This window comes from Bombina bombina, chromosome 6 (genome assembly GCF_027579735.1).
Source record: "Bombina bombina isolate aBomBom1 chromosome 6, aBomBom1.pri, whole genome shotgun sequence".
NCBI lineage: Eukaryota > Metazoa > Chordata > Amphibia > Anura > Bombinatoridae > Bombina > Bombina bombina.
In genome coordinates this window covers 654,587,858-654,613,943 of record NC_069504.1, presented here as the reverse complement: position 1 = coordinate 654,613,943, position 26,086 = coordinate 654,587,858, and the positions used below count along the sequence as shown (strand labels likewise).

Here is a 26,086-nt window from a genome sequence, read left to right as displayed (position 1 = left end):
AGATTCTGGAACAGGTAGCGATCCTTATAGTTTCCTATGGGAGGCACATCACCACTCGTCTAGACAGCAAGTTTTTGTTTTTATAACCTTTTGCCCGGTGGATGGATTGTGATACTGGAGATACTGAAACAAGCATTTCTCAAAGATTGGACAATACTTTGATAATCTGGCCCTAAGTGATTTATGCGTGGATATTATTGGGTGGCACTGTCTGCCTATTTGCAGCATATTGGAGAGGCTGTAAAACCTATATCCAAACAAGAGAGTGGCTGTATGTACTTACTGATAAACTGTATTTTCACAGTGCTAAACCTCTTAGTCAATCAAGTTCAATCCGATTGGCTGATCCAATCAGCCAATCAGATTGAGCTCGCATTCTATTGGCTGTTCCGATCAGCCAATAGAATGCGAGCTCAATCTGATTGGCTGATTCAATCAGCCAATCAGATTTTTCCTACCTTTATTCCGATTGTCTGATAGAATCCTATCAGCCAATCGGAATTCGAGGGACGCCATCTTGGATGACGTCATTTAAAGGAACCGTCATTCGTCGTTCAGTCGTCGGCCAGGATGGATGTTCCGCATCGGAGGTCTTCAGGATGCTGCCGCTCCACTCCGGATGGATGACGATAGAAGATGCCTCTTGGATGAAGACTTCAATCGGATGGAAGACCTCTTCTGCCCCGCTTGGATGAAGACTTCTACCGGATGGAGGACCTCTTCTTGCTCCGCTTGGATGAAGAATTTGGCTCGGCTGGGTGAAGACGACTCAAGGTAGGGAGATCTTCAGGGGCTTAGTGTTAGGTTTATTTAAGGGGGGTTTGGGTTAGATTAGGGGTATGTGGGTGGTGGGTTGTAATGTTGGGGGGGGGTATTGTATGTTTTTTTTTTTTACAGACAAAAGAGCTGAACTTCTTGGGGCATGCCCCGCAAAGGGCCCTGTTCAGGGCTGGTAAGGTAAAAGAGCTTTGAACTTTAGTAATTTAGAATAGGGTATGGCATTTTTTTATTTTGGGGGGCTTTGTTATTTTATTAGGGGGCTTAGAATAGGTGTAATTAGTTTAAAATTGTTGTAATATATTTCTAATGTTTGTAAATATTTTTTTATTTTTTGTAACTTAGTTATTTTTTATTTTTTGTACTTTAGTTAGTTTATTTCATTGTATTTATTTGTAGGAATTGTATTTAATTTATTTATTGATAGTGTAGTGTTAGGTTTAATTGTAGATAATTATAGGTATTTTATTTAATTAATTTATTGATAGTGTAGTGTTAGGTTTAATTGTAACTTAGGTTAGGATTTATTTTACAGGTATATTTGTAATTATTTTAACTATTTTAGCTATTAAATAGTTCTTAACTATTTAATAGCTATTTTACCTGGTTAAAATAATTACAAAGTTACCTGTAAAATAAATATTAATCCTAAAATAGCTATAATATAATTATAATTTATATTGTAGCTATATTAGGGTTTATTTTACAGTTAAGTATTTATCTTTAAATAGGAATAATTTATTTAATAAGAGTTAATTAATTTCGTTAGATTAAAATTATATTTAATTTAGGGGGGTGTTAGTGTTAGGGTTAGACTTAGCTTTAGGGGTTAATACATTTATTAGAATAGCGGTGAGCTCCAGTCGGCAGATTAGGGGTTAATAATTGAAGTTAGGTGTCGCGATGTTAGGGAGGGCAGATTAGGGGTTAATACTATTTATTATAGCGTTAGTGAGGCGGATTAGGGGTTAATAACTTTATTATAATAGCGGTGCGGTCCGCTCGGCAGATTAGGGGTTAATATGTGTAGGCAGGTGGAGGCGACGTTGAGGGGGGCAGATGAGGGGTTAATAAATATAATATAGGGGTCGGCAGTGTTAGGGGCAGCAGATTAGGGGTACATAGGGATAATGTAGCTGGCGGCGGTTTACGGAGCGGCAGATTAGGGGTTAATAATAATATGCAGGGGTCAGCAATAGCGGGGGCGGCAGAATAGGGGTTAATAAGTGTAAGGTTAGGGGTGTTTAGACTCGGGGTACATGTTAGAGTGTTAGGTGCAGACGTAGGAAGTGTTTCCCCATAGGAAACAATGGTGCTGCGTTAGGAGCTGAACGCGGCTTTTTTGCAGGTGTTAGGTTTTTTTTCAGCTCAAACAGCCCCATTGTTTCCTATGCACGAGCACGTTTTTGAGGCTGGCCGCGTCCGTAAGCAACTCTGGTATCGAGAGTTGCAGTTGCGTTAAATATGCTCTACGCTCCTTTTTTGGAGCCTAACGCAGCCTTTCTGTGGACTCTCAATACCAGAGTTATTTTTATGGTGCAGCCAGAAAAAAGCCAGCGTTAGCTACGCGGGTCCTTACCGACAAAACTCTAAATCTAGCCGTTTAATTGGTAGTTAGTTTACTTTTAGTTTAATAGTTATATTAGTTTAATTGTTAGTTTAAAATTATTTTTTTTAATTTGACAGGTAAATTTTAATTTAAGATAGGGAAATTGTAATTTTAATATAAAGTTAGGGGGGGCGTTAGGTTTAGGGGTTACTAGTTTAAATTAGTTTATTGCGATGGGGGGCTTTCGGTTTAGGGGTTAATAGTTTAATTTAGCATATTTCGTTGTGGGGGCTTGCAGTTTAGGGGTTAATAGGTTTATTATAGTGGCGGCGGTGTCGGGAGCAGCGGAATAGGGGTTAATAGATTTATTATAGTGTGGGCGATGTTGGGGTGCGGGGGAATAGGGGTTAATACATTTTATTAGTGGCGGTGATGTCGGGAGTGGCAGATTAGGGGTTAATAAATGTAGTCTAGTGTTTGCTATGCGGGAGGGCCTCGGTTTAGGGGTTAATAGGTAGTTTATGGGTGTTTAGTATACTTTCTAACAGTTTAGTTATGAGTTTTATGTAACAGTTTTGTAGCGTAAGACTCATAACTACTGCTCTCAGATTGCGAAACGGATCTTGTCGATATAGGCTGGAACGCAAGCTTTTTAGTCTCACTGCAAAACTTGTAATGGCTGCGCTATGGAAGTCCCATGAAAAAAACGTCATTGTTACATGTGCGGGACTGACGTTGTGTTACAGGATAAAAGGTATACCGACAAGACTTGTAATGGCTGTGGTGCTGTTTTAACACTGAAATTACCATTTTTTCAGCATTAAAACATGAACGCAAAACTTGTAATCTAGGTGTATGTGAATATACGAAAGTGTTAGAAAAATTAAGGGATTTTGGCATTGAAGCCAAGTGCTGAATTAGGCACTAGTTAATTAACAAGAAAAAGAGGTTTAAAATAAACACTTTATTTAACAAATATGCAGTAACAAACAAAAGTATCAAAATGGATCAAATTACGGAGTGGGTAATCACCATCCACTCCTAAATATTCATTGCTAAATGATCCAACTGAATTAAAAACATTAAAAAGGGCTGTGTGCCCTAGAGGCTAGATTGCTGGAACACAGAATATAGAGTGAAATGAGCATACAGGGATAGGTATCATACAAACAATACAGACTATGCGCTCAAAGGCGTCCTCCTGCCTGCGTACTGCTTTGATTGAACCCAGTCAGCCGATTTCTAAATAAGTGCCCTGTATCTAGTTATCACATTCATATCACACAACACTCAGTGGTTTTGCATATCATCCGGTGTGCTTATATTCTTATAACTGCTCCAAATTCAGTAGCTATATTCATTTTCTGCTGAAATTTATGCCCAATATTAAGATAGCGATATCTCTATATAAGTAAAATACTTATTATACACTATGAGCCAATCTTATTGGACTAGAGGTAATATGTAGAGCAGTGCTTTCCAAACTGTGTGTCGTGACACATTAGTGTGTTGGCAGCAGTGTGTAGGTGTGTCCCTGCTTAAGCACACATTTTTTTTTATTTAATTTTTTTTTTTTAAATTGCTTTTTGGTTTCCAACTTTCCGCTTGCCTGCTACTTATGCATATTACATGGTTGACATGTGATTGATACCTAGTGGGTCACAGATCATCTTAACCTATTGACGCAGCTCAGTGGGAACTGAAACTATTTCCATTGGCAGCACATTGGCTCCTGACTGCATGTGTAGTCTCCTCAATCGGCTCGTAGTCAGTTGGACTCGCAGAGCTTTGAGGGTGGAGCTTAAACGCTGAGCTGAATTTAGAAGTCAAAGTGTTGTGTTATTTTTGCAGCTAGCTCCCAGTAGTGCATTGCTGCTCCTGCTCTTGATTTATGAATAGGAAGTGGAAGCTTAAAAATGCTTGATGATGAAATGCGAGTGTCTTTATCTAATATTCCACCAAATATTCAGAAACTGTGTTCATCCCATCAACCTCATACATCCCATTAAAATAGTAAGGCCTAGATTTGGAGTTCGGCGGTAAAAGGGCTGTTAACGCTCCGCGGGCTTTTTTCTGGCCGCACCATAAAATTAACTCTGGTATCGAGAGTTCAAACAAATGCTGCGTTAGGCTCCAAAAAAGGAGCGTAGAGCATTTTTACCGCAAATACAACTCTCGATACCAGAGTTGCTTACGGACGCGGCCGGCCTCAAAAACGTGCTCGTGCACGATTCCCCCATAGGAAACAATGGGGCTGTTTGAGCTGAAAAAAAACCTAACACCTGCAAAAAAGCAGCGTTCAGCTCCTAACGCAGCCCCATTGTTTCCTATGGGGGAACACTTCCTACGTCTGCACCTAACACTCTAACATGTACCCCGAGTCTAAACACCCCTAGCCTTACACTTATTAACCCCTAATCTGCCGCCCCCGCTATCGCTGACCCCTGCATATTTTTTTAAACCCCTAATCTGCCGCTCCGTAAACCGCCGCCACCTACGTTATCCCTATGTACCCCTAATCTGCTACCCCTAACACCGCCGACCCCTATATTATATTTATTAACCCCTAACCTGCCCCCCACAACGTCGCCGACACCTGCCTACACTTATTAACCCCTAATCTGCCGAGCGGACCTGAGCGCTACTATAATAAAGTTATTAACCCCTAATCCGCCTCACTAACCCTATCATAAATAGTATTAACCCCTAATCTGCCCTCCCTAACATTGCCGACACCTAACTTCAATTATTAACCCCTAATCTTCCGATCGGAGCTCACCACTATTCTAATAAATGGATTAACCCCTAAAGCTAAGTCTAACCCTAACACTAACACCCCCCTAAGTTAAATATAATATTTATCTAACGAAATAAATTAACTCTTATTAAATAACTTATTTCTATTTAAAGCTAAATACTTACCTGTAAAATAAACCCTAATATAGCTACAATATAAATTATAATTATATTATAGCTATTTTAGGATTAATATTTATTTTACAGGCAACTTTGTAATTATTTTAACCAGGTACAATAGCTATTAAATAGTTAAGAACTATTTAATAGTTACCTAGTTAAAATAATAACAAATTTACCTGTAAAATAAATCCTAACCTAAGTTATAATTAAACCTAACACTACCCTATCAATAAAATAATTAAATAAACTACCTACAATTACCTACAATTAACCTAACACTACACTATCAATAAATTAATTAAACACAATTCCTACAAATAAATACAATTAAATAAACTAGCTAAAGTACAAAAAATAAAAAAGAACTAAGTTACAGAAAATAAAAAAATATTTACAAACATAAGAAAAATATTACAACAATTTTAAACTAATTACACCTACTCTAAGCCCCCTAATAAAATAACAAAGCCCCCCAAAATAAAAAATTCCCTACCCTATTCTAAATTAAAAAAGTTACAAGCTCTTTTACCTTACCAGCCCTGAACAGGGCCCTTTGCGGGGCATGCCCCAAGAATTTCAGCTCTTTTGCCGGTAAAAAAAAACATACAATACCCCCCCCCCAACATTACAACCCACCACCCACATACCCCTAATCTAACCCAAACCCCCCTTAAATAAACCTAACACTAAGCCCCTGAAGATCTTCCTACCTTGTCTTCACCATCCAGGTATCACCGATCCGTCCTGGCTCCAAGATCTTCATCCAACCCAAGTGGGGGTTGGCGATCCATAATCCGGTCCAGAAGAGGCTCCAAAGTCTTCCTCCTATCCGGCAAGAAGAGGACATCCGGACCGGCAAACATCTTCTCCAAGCGGCATCTTCGATCTTCTTCCATCCGGAGCGAAGCGGCAGGATCCTGAAGACATCCAGCGCGGAACATCCATCCGGACCGACGACTGAACGACGAATGACTGTTCCTTTAAGGGACGTCATCCAAGATGGCGTCCCTCGAATTCCGATTGGCTGATAGGATTCTATCAGCCAATCGGAATTAAGGTAGGAATTTTCTGATTGGCTGATGGAATCAGCCAATCAGAATCTAGTTCAATCCGATTGGCCGATCCAATCAGCCAATCAGATTGAGCTCGCATTCTATTGGCTGATCGGAACAGCCAATAGAATGCGAGCTCAATCTGATTGGCTGATTGGATCAGCCAATCGGATTGAACTTGATTCTGATTGGCTGATTCCATCAGCCAATCAGAAAATTCCTACCTTAATTCCGATTGGCTGATAGAATCCTATCAGCCAATCGGAATTCGAGGGACGCCATCTTGGATGACGTCCCTTAAAGGAACAGTCATTCGTCGTTCAGTCGTCGGTCCGGATGGATGTTCCGCGCTGGATGTCTTCAGGATCCTGCCGCTTCGCTCCGGATGGAAGAAGATCGAAGATGCCGCTTGGAGAAGATGTTTGCCGGTCCGGATGTCCTCTTCTTGCCGGATAGGAGGAAGACTTTGGAGCCTCTTCTGGACCGGATTATGGATCGCCAACCCCCGCTTGGGTTGGATGAAGATCTTGGAGCCAGGACGGATCGGTGATACCTGGATGGTGAAGACAAGGTAGGAAGATCTTCAGGGGCTTAGTGTTAGGTTTATTTAAGGGGGGTTTGGGTTAGATTAGGGGTATGTGGGTGGTGGGTTGTAATGTTGGGGGGGGGGTATTGTATGTTTTTTTTTACAGGCAAAAGAGCTGAAATTCTTGGGGCATGCCCCGCAAAGGGCCCTGTTCAGGGCTGGTAAGGTAAAAGAGCTTGTAACTTTTTTAATTTAGAATAGGGTAGGGAATTTTTTTATTTTGGGGGGCTTTGTTATTTTATTAGGGGGCTTAGAGTAGGTGTAATTAGTTTAAAATTGTTGTAATATTTTTCTTATGTTTGTAAATATTTTTTTATTTTCTGTAACTTAGTTCTTTTTTATTTTTTGTACTTTAGTTAGTTTATTTAATTGTATTTATTTGTAGGAATTGTGTTTAATTAATTTATTGATAGTGTAGTGTTAGGTTAATTGTAGGTAATTGTAGGTAGTTTATTTAATTATTTTATTGATAGGGTAGTGTTAGGTTTAATTATAACTTAGGTTAGGATTTATTTTACAGGTAAATTTGTTATTATTTTAACTAGGTAACTATTAAATAGTTCTTAACTATTTAATAGCTATTGTACCTGGTTAAAATAATTACAAAGTTGCCTGTAAAATAAATATTAATCCTAAAATAGCTATAATATAATTATAATTTATATTGTAGCTATATTAGGATTTATTTTACAGGTAAGTATTTAGCTTTAAATAGGAATAAGTTATTTAATAAGAGTTAATTTATTTCGTTAGATAAAAATTATATTTATCTTAGGGGGGTGTTAGTGTTAGGGTTAGACTTAGCTTTAGGGGTTAATACATTTATTAGAATAGCGGTGAGCTCCGGTCGGCAGATTAGGGGTTAATAATTGAAGTTAGGTGTCGGCGATGTTAGGGAGGGCAGATTAGGGGTTAATACTATTTATGATAGGGTTAGTGAGGCGGAGTAGGGGTTAATACATTTATTATAGTAGCGCTCAGGTCCGCTCGGCAGATTAGGGGTTAATAAGTGTAGGCAGGTGTCGGCGACGTTGAGGGGGGCAGATTAGGGGTTAATAAATATAATATAGGGGTCGGCGATGTTAGGGGCAGCAGATTAGGGGTACATAGGGATAACGTAGGTGGCGGCGATTTGCGGTCGGAAGATTAGGGGTTAATTATTTTAAGTAGCTGGCGGCGACGTTGTGGGGGGCAAGTTAGGGTTTAATAAATGTAATACAGGGGTCGGCGGGGTTAGGGGCAGCAGATTAGGGGTACATAAATATAACGTAGGTGGTGGTCGGCAGATTAGGGGTTAAAAATTTTAATCGAGTGGCGGCGGTGTGGGGGGACCTCGGTTTAGGGGTACATAGGTAGTTTATGGGTGTTAGTGTACTTTAGGGTACAGTAGTTAAGAGCTTTATGAACCGGCGTTAGCCAGAAAGCTCTTAACTCCTGCTATTTTCAGGCGGCTGGAATCTTGTCGTTAGAGCTCTAACGCTCACTTCAGAAACGACTCTAAATACCAGCGTTAGAAAGATCCCATTGAAAATATAGGCTACGCAAATGGCGTAGGGGGATCTGCGGTATGGAAAAGTCGCGGCTGAAAAGTGAGCGTTAGACCCTTTAATCACTGACTCCAAATAACAGCGGGCGGCCAAAACCAGCGTTAGGAGCCTCTAACGCTGGTTTTGACGGCTACCGCCGAACTCCAAATCTAGGCCTATGTGTCCCTATCTCTTAAAACAAGTTAGTTTAACCTCCTGCTACTACAACTGAATTACTGTGTCGCAAAATGATATAGGTCTAAAAAGTGTGTCACCAACATGAAAAGTTTGGAAAGCTCTGATGTAGAGTCTGCAGTCAGCAATTAAATCACTATCGTAAACTGTTGTAGCAATATTTGAGCCAAAATAACAAGCTGTAGTAACTGTGAGCAGCAAAGAGAGCCTCTAGGACACGCCCACCGATGCGTTTCGTCACTGTAGCGTGACTTCGTCAGGGCATAGGGGCGGTCCAGACGGACACTCGTTGTATTATACAGTTTCGTTACCATAGTAACAATGTCAGTATGCGGAAGTGTTTAACCGCATCTATTTGGCGATCCTAATTATAAATAGTTGTGTGACACATCTGACAATCGGGTAGGTATATGTGTTTATTCCATAATGATAGCAAGCTATTATGTCAATGTCTGCAAGATCATAATAAAGACAGGTATTAGTATTAAGCACCCAAAAATTAAGAAAACGGTCATTATTTTTGCATAGCGTGTCGCATTATTAAAGCATATATTTATACATTTTACACTTGAATCTATTCAACCTTTGAGACCGACATTCCAAATTGAAAATGAAAGCACTTCTAGTGCGATCACCTTAGAGTATATACAGCTATAAGAATTATATAGACTGGGGAATGGATGGATTATAAGATGACCTTTATGATGATAATAAAGTATCTCACAATGTACTTTGCAATTACCATAGCCAATCCATGTACAGATTTTTACACTTGCTAATTTAACTGTTCATATATCAGTTGTGAATGCATGGTATAGATCCCATATTTTTAAAAACATTTAGTTGTATTGTATTTGGTATTTATTAATTAATAATTCTCCAATGACTATCACTACTAGTCGTATTTCACATATCAACAGTCATCCCTTCACATTGTGTTAGTGAAAAGGGGAATTTCCTAAGGGGTATACTGAAATGTGATATTACAATATAACAAGTGTAATAATATGTATCAGAGGAAAGGTACAGGTATTATAAAAAGCTTTTAAATGATATTGCTTCATTAAGGCCTTTGGGAGATGCAGATCGCAATTCGTGTATCCATCTGCATTCTTTTTGTAGTAATAATTTGTTTATGTCTCCCCTTCTCCCTCTCAATTTGAGCTGTTCAATTGCAAAAAAAGTGTATTTGATATTTATCATCTTTATGTACAGTATTCATGTGTTTAGCTATGGGTACATTGCGATCCCACTTTTTGTCTCCCATATGTTCTAGTACTCTGGTACGCAATTCTCGGGAGGTCTCGCCTACATAAATTAGGGGGCACTTGCATGTTGCTACATATATGACTCTTTTTGTTCTACAATTCATAAAGTCATTATCTGATAGCTTCTTCCAGTCTGAGGATGTATAAATGTTTTCATAGGTGCCATATTCTTACATGCCTGACACCGGCCACATTTAAAGAAACCTTTAGTTTCTTGGAGCCATGTCCTTTTTCTATCTTGGGTAAAGTGACTTCTAGTTCTGAGATCTCCTGTTAGTTATATTAGGTTTCTCAGTGATTACTTCTGACAAGTCAGGATCATCATGCAAGACGTGCCAGTGTTTTTGGAAGATATTCAGAATTGTATTGTTTTTCTCATCAAAAGTGCCAATCATTCTAATTTTATTGGTGTTTTCATTCTCATCTATTTTCTTCTCTTGTAATAGAGTTGGTCTCTCTAGTGCTTTTGCACGTTGGTAGGCTTTTTTGAGGCATCTATTCGGATAACCTCTTTCTTTGAACCTCGTTCTCAACTCTTTGGCTTCTGACTCGAAATCTTCCATAGTACTGCAATTACGTCTTGCCCTAAGATATTGTCCATAAGGGATACCCATCTTTTGATTTTTGGATGATACCTTTTCCAGTTTAGGAGGCTATTAGTGGATGTCTTTTTTCTGAACAACTTTGTGCTTAGGGACCCGTCGGATTCCTTTCTAATCTCTAAGTCCAGAAAGGAAATACTGGTTTCTTCAATAGCAGAGGTATAGTGCATACCATGTATGTTATTATTTAGCCAGTGCATAAAATTTCTGAAGTCTTCCTTGGAACCTGTCCACAGTATGAGGACGTCGTCAATATAGCAAATGTCCATAAATTGCATGACTGGATTATTATTTTGGTTAAGGATATGTGTATGTTCTATCCAACCCAGAAACAGATTGGCATACGTTGGTGCACAGCATGTGCCCATCGCTGTGCCCTTTTTCTGTCGATATATTTTGTTATCAAACAGAAAGTAGTTGTGTTGTAACACAAATTCTAGGAGATCAATTTGGAATGTCGGTCTCAAAGGTTGAATAGATTCAAGTGTAAAATGTATAAATATATGCTTTTACAATGGGACACGCTATGCAAAAATAATGACCGTTTTCTTAATTTTTGGGTGCTTAATACTAATACCTGTCTTTATTATGATCTTGCAGACATTGACATAATAGCTTGCTATCATTATGTAATAGACACATATACCTACCCAATTGTCAGATGTGTCACACAACTATTAATAATTAGGATCGCCAAAAAGATGCGGTTAAACACTTCCGCATACTGACATTGTTACTATGGTAACGAAACTGTATAATACAACGAGTGTCTGGCTGGACCGCCCCTATGCCCTGACGAAGTCAAGCTACAGTGACGAAACGCGTCGGTGGGCGTGTCCTAGAGGCACTCTTTGCTGCTCACAGTTACTACGGCTTGTTATTTTGGCTCAAATATTGCTACAATAGTTTACGATAGTGATTTAATTGCTGACTGCAGACTCTATATATTACCTCTAGTCCAATAAGATTGGCTCATAGTGTATAATAAGTATTTTACTTATATAGAGATATCGCTATCTTAATATTGGGCAAAAATTTCAGCAGAAAATGAATATAGCTACTATTTGTAACTACTGAACATATTTAGTATACAGATGAATTTATGATAATTTTCTGTGTTATTCAGTGACGATTGTTGACACACTGTATCTATCTATGAACATAGACAAGCCTTTAAGAGTGAATTTGGAGCAGTTATAAGAATATAAGCACACCGGATGATATGAAAAACCACTGAGTGTTGTGTGATATGAATGTGATAACTAGATACAGGACACTTATTTAGAAATTAGCTGACTGGGTTCAATCACAGCAGTACGCAGGCAGGAGGACGCCTTTGAGCGCATAGTCTGTATTGTTTGTATGATACCTATCCCTGTATGCTCATTTCACTCTATATTCTGTGTTCCAGCAATCTAGCCTCTAGGGCACACAGCCCTGTTTAATGTTTTTAATTCAGTTGGATCATTTAGCAATGAATATTTAGGAGTGGATGGTGATTACCCACTCCGTAATTTGATCCATTTTGATAATTTTGTTTGTTACTGCATATTTGTTAAATAAAGTGTTTATTTTAAACCTCTTTTTCTTGTATGTGAATATACATTAGAGTTTTAATACGATAAGACAAATCGATATTGAGATGGCATAGAAATAAAGTTCATGATTACGAAGTATAATAAAACAAATTTATTGTATTCAATTGTGTATCGCGTTATTAAATTAAAGTTTGAAAAGGTTTATGTTGATGGAACTAAAGTGATAAAAGGAACTTTTGGTAAAAGCAATAAACATTATCAAATTTCCAATTCAAATTGTATACTTACTAATTGCTATTGCTCTAATATTGTTACTTGGTTCGATACCATTTGGAATGAAGTGATGTCAGGATAATGAATTTCAGTTTCTAAATTCTATGCGCATGCTGCTATCATGAAAGCACATCTGATCATGGAAGATAGCCGCATGTGCATTGCTAAATGGGGGCGTATAGCGAACGGGTTTAGACGCCCATGGGGGACCAATGGAATTACAATATCGTCCTTCATCACCACTGCAGGAAATATTATTGTGGGCGGAGGAACAGAGTGAAAATATTGCGGATTTAGAGGTAATAAAATAATGTTAAAAAATAAATGTAAAAAAATGTTGAATGAAAGTTAGGATATTTACAATGGATTGATACAACCGTTTATAGGTAACTTGACTTTCACTTTAATGACACTTAACCAGCTTGCAGAGTAACTCATAGCAACTCATAGCTTATCAACTGCATTTGAATATCTATGAACTTATCAGCCTGTAAGGAAATAAATATGTCATATAAATATAAGCACATGATTGTGTATTTATTTTATATTTAGCTATAGAGTGGAGATTAGAAACTAATTTGGATATGTTTGTTTAATACATTTGTTTACTAAAGTATTATTGCAGTATACAGCCATTTTTTCTTTTCTCATACTGCACATGAGTAAACCACAATACCCTCTGATAACACATCCATATGGACACGGTTGTGATAAGTTATCAAGTTTTGTGTTTACATACTGATAAGGACAACTTCCACAGCTCTTTTTAATCAACAGATATGTGACTTCACAAGCATGCAAACAGATCATTGTTTTAGTAAGCACATAAATGCACTTTAAATCGGCAGTAAACTTACAAGCTAATGTTAGTATTCCGCCGCTCTCCGACATCGCCGCTACTATACTAAAGTTATTAACCCCTATTCCCCCGCACCTCAACATCGCCCACACTATAATAAAGATATGAACCCCATTCCGCCGCTCCCCGACACCGCCGCCACTATAATAAACCTATTAACCCCTAAACCACAAGCCCCCCACAACAAAATATACTGAATTAAACTATTAACCCCTAAACCGGAAGCCCTCCACAACGAAATATACTAAATTAAACTATTAACCCCTAAACCGGAAGCCCCCACAACGAAATATACTAAATTAAACTATTAACCCCTATACCGAAAGCCCCCCACATCGCAATAAACTAATTTAAACTAGTAACCCCTAAATCTAACCCCCCCTAACTTTATATTAAAATTACAATTTCCCTATCTGAAATTAAATTAAAACTTACCTGTCAAATTAAAAAAAGTTTAAACTAACAATTAAACTAATATAACTATTAAATTAAAATTAAACTAACTACCAATTAAAGAACACTAAAATACACATTCAAAAAATCCTAACACTAGTATAAAAAATTACAAAAAATAAAAAATACTAAATTACAAAAAATAACAAACACTAAATTACGAAAAATAACAAACGAAATTATCAAAAATAAAAAAGAATTACACCCAAAAAAAACCTAGCCTACAATAAACTACCAATAGGCCTTAAAACGGCCTTTTGTAGGGCATTGCCATAAGTTAAACAGCTCTTTTACCTTTAAAAAAAACCCAGTAAAACCCACCACCCATCCAACCCCCCAAAATAAAAAAAACCTAACTCTAACAAAAATCTAAGCTACCCATTGCCCTGAAAAGGCATTTGTATAGGCATTGCCCTTAAAAGGGCATTTAGCTCTTTTGCATTGCCCTGAAAGGGGCATTTAGCTCTTTTAAGAAAAGCCCAAACCCTAAACGAAAAAAACCCCCACCCAAATAGCAGCCAATAGAATGAGAGCTGCTTAAATCCTATTGGCTGATTTAAACAGCCAATAGGATTTTAGGAGCCCTAATTCCTATTGGCTGATTCAAAATTTTCAGCCAATAGGAATGCAATGGTACCCCCAGTATAAAAGGGGTAGCTTGCATTTCAATCCTCAGTGTGCGGCGGACGATCACATGAAGAGGACCTCCACGTCGGATCGATGGACCTCCGCCTTGGACCTTCACCTGGGCTTCCGCATCTGTGCATCATTGCTCCGCCTCCGCAGGGATGAACAAGATACCGGTCTCGCAATGGTCGAAGATGGAGTCGCTTGGATGAAGATGCCGCCTAGATGAAGATGGAGCCGCCGGAATGAAGTTGTTGCTTCAACAACTGTGAGTACCTAAAGAGGGATTAGTGTTAGGTTTTTTTAAGTTTTTTGGGGGTGTTTTTTTTAGATTAGGGTGGGCACACTTAAAAGTGCTGAATGCCCTTTTAAGGGCAGCAAAAGAGCTGAATGCCCTTTTCAGGGCAATGCCCATACAAATGCCCTTTTCAGGGCAATTGATAGATTAGCTTTTTTAGATAATTTTTTATTTTGTGGGTTTGGGGGGGTGGGGGTTTGTAATGTTAGTGGGTCTTTGTATTTTTTTCAGAAAAAGAGCTGATATCTTTAGGGCAATGCCCTACAAAAGACATTTTAAGGGCTATTGGTAGTTTATTCTAGATTAGGTTTCTTTTATTTTGTTTTTTAAAATGGGTATTAGAATAGGAATAATTTTTATTCAACGCAACCATATCGCACGCACAAGCCGGCTGTTTCAAAACTTGTAATGGCTGAGCTATAGAGGGTCACGGGTGAAATAACGCAAATTGTGTTGCGTTCTTTAAATTCCCTATAGCGCTCATAACTCGTAATCTACCTGACAGTGAGGGAATTAAGAATAGAAAATTGGAACATGAAAGGAAAAACTAGGCGTAGTATGACTTTAGGGCTAGATTACGCGTGGAGCACAAAATTGCGCTAATGCAAGCGCGATATTTGCGCTTCACTCGTAATACCAGCGCTTGCAAATGTGCACTGGTATTTGATGTCCCCCTCAATTGCATGGAAGCTTTGCACTCCAATGGGAGCCTCGTTCTCATGCTGTGAAACATGGCATGAGAACCAAACACAGAGAAGCGGGTAAGTCATGCAGCGATGAGCAGTAGTTTTAACTATATATGAATATATACATATATATTTATGTGTTTATATGTGTATATATACATGTTAACACATAAATATTTATGTACATAAGCATATACATATATATTACTGGGAACACACAGTTCCCCATGGACTGCAAGTGTAAGTAAAAAAAATGAAACTATGGAAACACCTGTAAGTGTGCACTTTTTTTTTTAAATTAACCAGTGATCTGATCTCAGGTTAATTTTCGGAGCACTTATTGCTACCGTGGGCTTGTGTTAGCAATAACCAGCCACTTTTAATGACTAGTTAATTATCGCAAATTTGCCTGTTTGGGGGTGCGCAATAAATTAGCGCTCTACTTGTAATCCAGCCCTTAATGTATAGGGATAATAGTTGGCTATAGCATTTGTCAGCCAAAAGATTGTGATCAACCCCAAAATCACTAGTACTTGGTTATTTTGCAATATTCTACTCCTTATAAGCCTTCATTCTGTCTGTTCTGAGTTTTTTCTTATCTCTCAATCTTACCCTAGGGGGTATATTTATTAATGTGCGAGCGGACATGATACGACGATCATGTCCGCTGTACATCAATAAATGCCGAGAGCAGGTGCAATGCCGCCCTCTGCAGATTTGCGGCCAGTCGGCCGCTAACAGGGGATGTCAATCAACCCGATCATATTCGATCAGGTTGATTTCTGTCCGCTGCCTCAGAGCAGGCGGACAAGTTATGGAGCAGCGGTCTTTAGAAACAAGGGGCATCAAGCGCCATACGGAGCTTGACAAATCGGCCCCTATATCTCTGTCATTTACTTTTCTGTCTAATTTCCACTACCTGTCACCCTGTGTCTATATGTAGTTATGGTACATCCCCTGTCACCCTGTGTCTATATGTAGTTATGGTACATCCCCTGTCACCCTGTGTCTATATGTAGTTATGGTACATCCCCTGTCACCCTGTGTCTATATGTAGTTATGGTACATCCCCTGTCACCCTGTGTCTATATGTAGTTATGGTACATCCCCTGTCACTCTGTGTCTATATGTAGTTATGGTACATCCCCTGTCACCCTGTGTCTATATGTAGTTATGGTACATCCCCTGTCACCCTGTGTCTATATGTAGTTATGGTACATCCCCTGTCACCCTGTGTCTATATGTAGTTATGGTACATCCCCTGTCACCCTGTGTCTATATGTAGTTATGGTACATCCCCTGTCACCCTGTGTCTATATGTAGTTATGGTACATCCCCTGTCACCCTGTGTCTATATGTAGTTATGGTACATCCCCTGTCACCCTGTCTCTATATGTAGTTATGGTACATCCCCTGTCACCCTCTGTATTATATTACCCTTCTCTCTGTGAACCAGTGTTAATTTTGTCGACTAAAACTAGATTAAAATGAGTATAAAACTAAAGAAATTCTGATGACTAAAATACGACTAAAACTAAAATGGCATTTTAGTCAAAAGACTATGACTAAAACTAAATCAAAATGACATTTTAGTCAAAAGACTATGACTAAAACTAAATCAAAATGACATTTTAGTCAAAAGACTATGACTAAAACTAAATCAAAATGACATTTTAGTCAAAAGACTATGACTAAAACTAAATCAAAATTTGCTGCCAAAAACATTTTATGCAAGGTGTTATAATCAATCCATTTCTAATTACTGCTCTTTTGTCAAATTTTCGAAACTTAATTTTATTACATTTTAAGATAAATAATGAGTTTGAAAGTTCTAGAGCAGTGCTAATATTGTTGCCAAATTGATTCTTCCTATAGAAATAAGCATAACCAACGAGTATGGGTTTAAGTTATGCTGTGCCTGTGCTAGCTGCATAAACTTGATACTTGTTTTAATTATTAACAGAGAGCTGTTAAAGTTTTTATATTGGGTAATATGTGCAATACAGACAATATAGATTACAGGTTTTTTTATATTTTAAAGTTGCACTTCTGTTTGTTTATGAAACTTGGTTTTATTTAATTTTAAGTTTAATTAAGATGTTATATATTACAAGGGATAAATCTGTGTCTGTATTGAATGTTGTAAACTTTAATACCATAAATAATATCTCTGGAGTATATCATCAGTTTGCAAATTATAGAGAAATGCTTAAATAATGGATTACACTTTAACTAAACCCCTTAGATTTTAGTCGACTAAAATCTACTGGCGATTTAGTCGACTAAAATCAACTGGCGATTCAGTCGACTAAAATGAAACTAAAACTAAAACAATTCAGATGACTAAAATACGACTAAAACTAAAATGGCATTTTAGTCAAAAGACTAAAACTAAGACTAAATTGAAATTTGCCGTCAAAATTAACAATGCTGTGAACCACAGTTATTTTAACCACCCCATTAAAAAGCATTTATGACGAGTAAATTAATCTAGAGATTCCAATGTACACAGCCTTATTACAGGCTTATTATTTACAAAAAAAATACTGAGAGCAGATGCAACCCAGGGAATTGGAAACATGATAGAGCCTGACTGACCTGAAGTTTTTGTCCCCCAATTTTGTTCTCCCTTTTCCCTATATTTGTAGAATATGAATATTAAAAAACTGAGATGAGTAGGAGATGTAAGGTGAACAGATCCACCCCCCCCCCCCCATTTGTTTGGCATTTTATTTTGCTATGAGCCTGTGGGTATACGATTGTTTCCCTTGCAGGTTGTTTCTTTTTTTATATAATTTTTCGTTTCCATTCTTTGCATAGCCACAAACACTAAAGTTTACACAAGGCAATGGTCCAGCTACTTTCAGTTCTATATGGAGTTCTCAGAATTAATAAATTGTACTTGGTCACTATGTGATATCGCCTGGTCCCTTTGTCAGTTTGTCTCTTGACATATATTGTATTATGTGCATGACTTTGTTTATGTCTTTTTTTGAAAAACCAATAAATATTATCTTTCATAAAAAAAAACTCGTCATTCGCTTTTATATTCAGAACGGGATATATAGGTTTCAGAGTTTTTTGCAGGGGAACAAATGTGACTATTTGCTAACAGGACAGAGTTTAACTTAATTGCCTTTAGGATCTATACAATGTTTGTCATTGATGAGTTTACTTCAGGTTATTATTTATTTTCCTGTTCTTTCTAATAGCTGCCACCTCTTTTGCAATTGGTCCCAGAAGTTCAGAAGCCTCTCAGCCAACAGAACTGGTACCATGGTGCCATACCCCGCACAGAAGTGCTGGAGCTTTTATTGAACAACGGGGATTTCCTTGTCCGTGAAAGCCAAGGCAAACAGGAATACGTGTTGTCAGTTCTGTGGGAGGGGCAACCAAGGCATTTTATCATCCAGTGTGTGGACGTGAGTAACAAGCTAAACCATTCATTTTATTCATTATGTCACTTTATGTTGGAGTGGGAACATCTATTTCATTGAGTGTCACTGGAACAATTGATATATATTTTAGAACATGTACAGATTGGAAGGAGAAGCTTTTCAAACCATCCCTTTGCTAATTGACCATTTTCAGAAGTCCAAGCAAACGGTTACCAAGAAAAGTGGAGTTATTCTTCATAAGCCTATTCTCAAGGTAATCATCAGTAACGCTGTTAGTGCTAAAGAGAATTAATCTTGCAAATACACTGTGATTTTCATTTAGGGTAAATGTGTTGAGTCTGTATTGTAATTGTATCATTTCTGTAATCATATAGTCAACGAAAAGCCAGAAAAGCTGAAAGGCTATTTTTTTTAGACGATTTCAAGATTGCCATGTCTGCAATTAAACAGTTCTATCCACTTGAAAAACTAAATTATGATACACAAAGCACACATTTGTAGAATGTACACCCTCTGGCGCATCAAGTGAGGGGCTACATGTATCTCTAGCACAAAACTGAGGTGCGCAACAATTAATGGAATATGGTTCTTTGCATAAAAAATATATATTTTTTTTAGCAAAGAGCCATATTTCGCTTATTATTACATTGTCTATTTTAGTGCTAGCAATACTTGTGGCCCCTCATTTGATGCGGCTTGGTGTGTACTTTCTAGAAATATTTAGTTTATATACCATAAGCATCATCAGTGAAGGAATCAGAGTCTGAGTTCATAGAGAACTTAGCAGCTTCCTCAGCACTGAAATGCTTAGCCATAATACTCTTGACAAAATAAATAGATATTTTTAAAGGAATTATGTCGCAAGAAAATATATCATTTTTATTGCAAAAAATAAGCTTCTTTGCAGTAAAAATACAGAAGTTGTGAAAGATGGAGAGTGCTGCGTAAAGAGGGTGTTTTATCATCTTCCACGCACGCTAAAAGTCTAATTATAAAAATATTATTTGGTGTGTTTTGTTTTTTTAAATAGCATTCCTCTACCATTTATTAATTTTAACCACATTATCCAGGTGATCATGGGATTACAAATATAATATTGGTCCGTATTGTAAAAGGGAATGCAACATTTCTCAGCTAGGTGATCACTGTGGTAACGGTGATCATTTAGCTATAATACTTAAACGGATATTTTTTTTTTAAATAAACAAGTTAGAAAATGTATTTTGGGGGTCTCTAGGCAATTTTGATATTTATTTATGTGCCTTTAGAGACCCCCAAATACTTTTTTTAAAACTTTTTTTAAATAATTATTTTTTTACTTTTTTATTTTTTCATCTACACCCCAAATACTTATACCATAGGGTAGACGATTACCTTTCCAATGGTAGTTATTGGGGGTCTGTAGCTGCTTAGATGCCTGAGATACAGGAATCTAAGCAGCATGCCCCCGTCTCCCTATAACTGACAATTGTCAGCTCAGTTTTAAATAAAGTTGCGCAATGACGTCATCACGGCATTGCGTGTGACATCACCACGAGCGGAGGGTAGGAGTAGATGGGGGGTTTTCAGACCTCCATCAAGGTGGGGGGAGTGCTAGTGACGGCTCTGAGCTGTCGTTAGCACCTGAGTGGGAAAGTTTGCGACGGCTCAGAGCCATCATTATAACTCAAAGGGTTAAAGGGATATTATATGCATAGTTTTTATCAGCAATTAAATACTGAATCACAAATTACCTACATACAAAATAAGTGTTGTAAAATCATTTAAAACGTTATTATTGGTTTGCAAAGCTATTTAAATTGTGGCCAACTAGTGCTAATTATAAATAATTTTGTCTTTGTCTGTAACTTAAGCAATCACTGTCTTCTTTCTTTTGCTCTCTCTCCCATCTCTCTTTTGCTATCACTATCCCTTTATTTTGCTCTCTCTATCCCCCCTCTTTTGCTCTCTCTCTACCCCCTTTCTTTTGCTCTCTCTTCCCTCTCTTTTACTGTCTCTCTCCCTCCCCCCTCTCTTTTGCTCTTTCTCTTCCCCTCTCTTTTGCTCTCTCTCTCCCCCTCTCTTATGCTCTCTCCGTATTGCTCGCCGTATTCAGCTAGGTCTGCCAGATCTTAATAACTAGAGGCCTGTGTCTGCTTAGGGCTAGCAGTGCTCTGCAGCTCACAATTGTTAGGCTAAACATATAGCAATGCAGGGTTGCTAGTGTTAAAATGACATGCTCTAACAAATTAAAATGTATCATTTTTCCCTCAAAGTATATTAATTTCCTTTCTGAATACTGAAAACAAATCTTTACATTCTATAGGTTACAAGCTAACATAGTTAGTTCATTTAGGGTACTCACCATAAAACAAATATTGTCATTTTGACTCACTTAAAAACTGTAACTAATGTGTGTGTTTTCTCCTCACAACAGGACAAATGGGTCTTGGAACATGAAGAGGTTATTCTGGGAGAGAAAATTGGAAGGGTATGTTTACTAATCTTCATCTGCTGCTTATTCAGATAATGTGATTAACCTAGTATACAGTAAACAGTGGTTATTACATGGCAGATGGGAAAAAAATACAGGGAAAGCAGCAGGAGCACAATTTCACACAAAAAAAGAAGAAATTATATATTAAGGGTATTTCTTATTAAAATTCATTAGGATATTAATTGCATTCAGATGCTGAAAAGTAGAGCGGTGTTTGCCAGATACATTGCTAGTAAAAATGATCAAACCCACACCTGTAGCATCATCCAGAAAAATGATCAAGGCTTTGGCTTTATTATATACACAGTGCATTTCTGTTAATTGGGACACATAAGTACTATATGGCTTTGGCCCAATTAAGCGGCTGCTCCGATTAAGCAAAAGAATGCATGTACCTAACAAACCAACAAACTCAAACAAAATCAATAGAACAAAGATAATAATGTATAAAATGAAAGAAATGTGGGATTAATGTAAAACCACACACACTATGGGCCAGATTACAAGTGCCGTGTTAAATAAAAGAAATTTGCTTGCAGACAAACGCCGCTGAAAGTAAACTTTTAACATGGGCCGGATAAGGCCCTTATTACAATTTAAAAGTAATTGTTTTGCATGCGAACAAAACCCGATGTGTGCTAACGTCAGAACTTCAGATATTTTTCTCCCCATACACTTTAATGGAGCAGGTTTTAAAAAAAAAATAACACGTAAGACCTACAGAGCTTAATCGGAAGGTAGATATGGATATTTTACATTGCAAAGTTCTTCACATAGAAGAAAATATAAAACACACATGTATATACATATATGGACACAGACACACACATATATATATATATATATATATATATATATACGGAGAAAGTTAAATAAATTTCCTTTTTCAGGGTAGCTTTTTACTAACCCACAGAAAGGAAACAGCAGCATTCAGCTAGGAAACAAACATATCTTTTCTCTCCCCTCTCTGTCAACCTGCCTAGCAGCTCATCTTTTTAATCCCCAGCACAGGTGTGTCTCCTAGATTGCCAGAGAGTTAACTCCTTCACTGCTGACTACTTCAAACATAAGTGTTTACAGAGAAATTATATATATATATATATATATATATATATATATATATACGCACATTATAGGCCTTTACAGTCAAACACCTTTTAACCCTTATAATATTTTGTAATTAATATTCATATGAATAATTTTTATTATAAAGTGTGTGTATATATATATATATATATATATTATATATATATATATATATATGTCACACTTTATATTAATGTATTTATGTTGTGTTTGTTACACATTTTTTTTAAAACCCTTACACTTTACACAAGGTGTTAACTCGTTCTAACCCGATTAGAACAAATTTTGTTTGTGCTCGAGCTCACCAGTTTACTTTGAACTTGTAATATGTGTGCAAGTTAGCGTGGTTGCGGTATTGCTTATCGTGACCCACACTGACTTTAGTTTGCCACTTGTAATCTATTCCTAAATTTGTTATTGTGGTACAAAATATTGTAACTAAAGCAGATACGTACAGTACAGGTACTGTATAATGTATATACAGGGAGTGCAGAATTCTTAGGCAAGTTGTATTTTTGAGGATTAATTTTATTATTGAACAACAACCATGTTCTCAATGAACCCAAAAAACTCATTAATATCAAAGCTGAATATTTTGGAAGTAGTTTGTTTTTAGTTTTAGCTATTTTAGGGGGATATCTGTGTGTGCAGGTGACTATTACTGTGCATAATTATTAGGCAACTTAACAAAAAACAAATATATACCCATTTCAATTATTTATTTTTACCAGTGAAACAAATATAACATCTCAACATTCACAAATATACATTTCTGACATTCAAAAACAAAACAAAAACAAATCAGTGACCAAAATAGCCACCTTTCTTTGCAAGGACACTCAAAAGCCTGCCATCCATGGATTCTGTCAGTGTTTTGATCTGTTCACCATCAACATTGCGTGCAGCAGCAACCACAGCCTCCCAGACACTGTTCAGAGAGGTGTACTGTTTTCCCTCCTTGTAAATCTCACATTTGATGATGGACCACAGGTTCTCAATGGGGTTCAGATCAGGTGAACAAGGAGGTCATGTCATTAGATTTTCTTCTTTTATACCCTTTCTTGCCAGCCACGCTGTGGAGTACTTGGACGCGTGTGATGGAGCATTGTCCTGCATGAAAATCATGTTTTTCTTGAAGGATGCAGACTTCTTCCTGTACCACTGCTTGAAGAAGGTGTCTTCCAGAAACTGGCAGTAGGACTGGGAGTTGAGCTTGACTCCATCCTCAACCCGAAAAGGCCCCACAAGCTCATCTTTGATGATACCAGCCCAAACCAGTACTCCACCTCCACCTTGCTGGCGTCTGAGTCGGACTGGAGCTCTCTGCCCTTTACCAATCCAGCCACGGGCCCATCCATCTGGCCCATCAAGACTCACTCTCATTTCATCAGTCCATAAAACCTTAGAAAAATCAGTCTTGAGATATTTCTTGGCCCAGTCTTGACGTTTCAGCTTGTGTGTCTTGTTCAGTGGTGGTCGTCTTTCAGCCTTTCTTACCTTGGCCATGTCTCTGAGTATTGCACACCTTGTGCTTTTGGGCACTCCAGTGATGTTGCAGCTCTGAAATATGGCCAAACTGGTGGCAAGTGGCATCTTGGCAGCTGCACGCTTGACTTTTCTCAGTTCATGGGCAGTTATTTTGCACCTTGGTTTTTCCACACGCTTCTTGCGACCCTGTTGACTATTTTGAATGAAACGCTTGATTGTTCGATGATCACGCTTCAGAAGCTTTGCAATTTTAAGAGTGCTGCATCCCTCTGCAAGATATCTCACTATTTTTGACTTTTATGAGCCTGTCAAGTCCTTCTTTTGACCCATTTTGCCAAAGGAAAGGAAGTTGCCTAATAATTATGCACACCTGATATAGGGTGTTGATGTCATTAGACCACACCCCTTCTCATTACAGAGATGCACATCACCTAATATGCTTAATTGGTAGTAGGCTTTCGAGCCTATACAGCTTGGAGTAAGACAACATGCATAAAGAGGATGATGTGGTCAAAATACTCATTTGCCTAATAATTCTGCGCTTCCTGTACATATAAACATACATAAACATGCCAAAAAAACATGTACACATTACTTGGTGGTTCTTGCTTTTAAACAACTTATCAAGTGTAACAAGACATGTTCTCTTTATGAACAACTCAGCATAGGACAATTTACACGCACACCTCTTTTAGCTACCATGGAAAACCATTGATTTAAAGCATCTTCAACATCAAGATCTTTGCCTTTTCCTGTTTTGCTTATAGGATGTTGTCTTTAAACCCATCCACAATGTTTACTCCTCTCTTACACCTAGATTACGAATTTTGCGTTAGAGGCTGTGCGGTGCTAACAAGCAGTTTTTCCTCACCGCTCACTTACAGACAGCGCTGGTATTATGAGTTTTTACACACCAGACAAGAAGTGAGCGTTGAGCAAAATTTTGCTCATTACCGCACTCCAGTACCAGCGCTGCTTACGTTAGCAGTGAGCTGGTGTAACGTGCTCGTGCACGATTTCCCCATAGGAATCAATGGGGAAAGCCACCTGCAAAACACCTGCAAAAAAGCAGCGTAAAACTTCTTAACGCAGCACCATTGATTCCTATGGGGAAATACATTTTATGTCTACACCTAACACCCTAACATGAACTTCGAGTCTAAACACCCCTAATCTTACACTTAGTAACCCCTAATCTGCCGCCCCCTACATCGCCAACACCTACATTATATTATTAACCCCTAATCTGCCGCTCCGTACACCACCGCCACCTACATTATACTTATGAACCCCCTAATCTGCTGCCCCCAACATCGCCGACACCTACATTATATTTATTAACCCCTACTCTGCTGCCCCAATGTCACCGCCACCTACCTACACTTATTAACCCCTAATCTGCCGCCCTCAACTTCGCCGCCACTATAATAAACATATTAACCCCTAAACCGCCGCACTCCCGCATTGCAAACATTAGTTAAATATTATTATTAACCCCTAATCTACCGTCCCTAACATTGCCACCACCTACCTATATTTATTAACCCCTTATCTGCCGCCCCCAATGTCGCCGCCACTATACTAAATGTATTAACACCTAAACCTAAGTCTAACCCTAACCCTATCACCCCCTAACTTAAATATAATTAAAAGAAATCGAATAAAAATTCCTATCATTAACTAAATTATTCCTATTTAAAACTAAATACTTACCTATAAAATAAACCCTAAACTAGCTACAATATAACTAATAGTTACATTGTAGCTATCTTAGGATTTATTTTTATTTTACAGGCAAGTTTGTATTTATTTTAACTAGGTAGAATAGTTACTAAATAGTTATTAATTATTTAATAACTACCTAGATAAAATAAATACAAAAGTACCTGTAAAATGAAACCTAACCTAAGTTACACTAACGCCTAACACTACACTACAATTAAACAACTTACCTAAATTAAATACAATTAAATAAATTAAATACAATTAGCTAAATTACAAAAAAAAACACTAAATTACAGTAAATAATAAACAAATTACAAGATCTTTAAACTAATTACACCTAATCTAATCCCCCTAACAAAATAAAAAAGCCCCCCCCCCCCAAAATAAAAAAAGCCCTACCCTACACTAAATTACAAATAGCCCTTAAAAGGGCCTTTTGCGGGGCATTGCCCCAAAGTAATCAGCTCTTTTACCTGTAAAAAAATTACAAATCCCCCCCAACATTAAAACCCACCACCCACACAACCAACCCTACTCTAAAACCCACCCAATATCCCCTTAAAAAACACTAACCCCTTGAAGATCACCTTACCGGGAGAAGTCTTCATCCAACCGGGCCGAAGTCCTCAACGAAGCCGGGAGAAGTCTTCATCCAAGCCAGGCAGAAGTGGTCCTCCAGACGGGCAGAAGTCTTCATCCAGATGG

General features: G+C 37.8%; 1 protein-coding gene across 1 annotated transcript in view; it reads left to right on the top strand.

Annotated features, from left to right (window-relative positions):
• The window catches only part of FES (FES proto-oncogene, tyrosine kinase), a 433,101-nt gene that overhangs the window by 249,305 nt on the left and 157,710 nt on the right, over positions 1-26,086 (top strand). Inside the window, exons 11-13 of the mRNA XM_053717717.1 lie at positions 18,421-18,630; positions 18,737-18,859; positions 21,023-21,076. Coding sequence (XP_053573692.1) covers positions 18,421-18,630; positions 18,737-18,859; positions 21,023-21,076 — 387 coding nt within the window. The remainder of the gene's footprint in view (positions 1-18,420; positions 18,631-18,736; positions 18,860-21,022; positions 21,077-26,086) is intronic.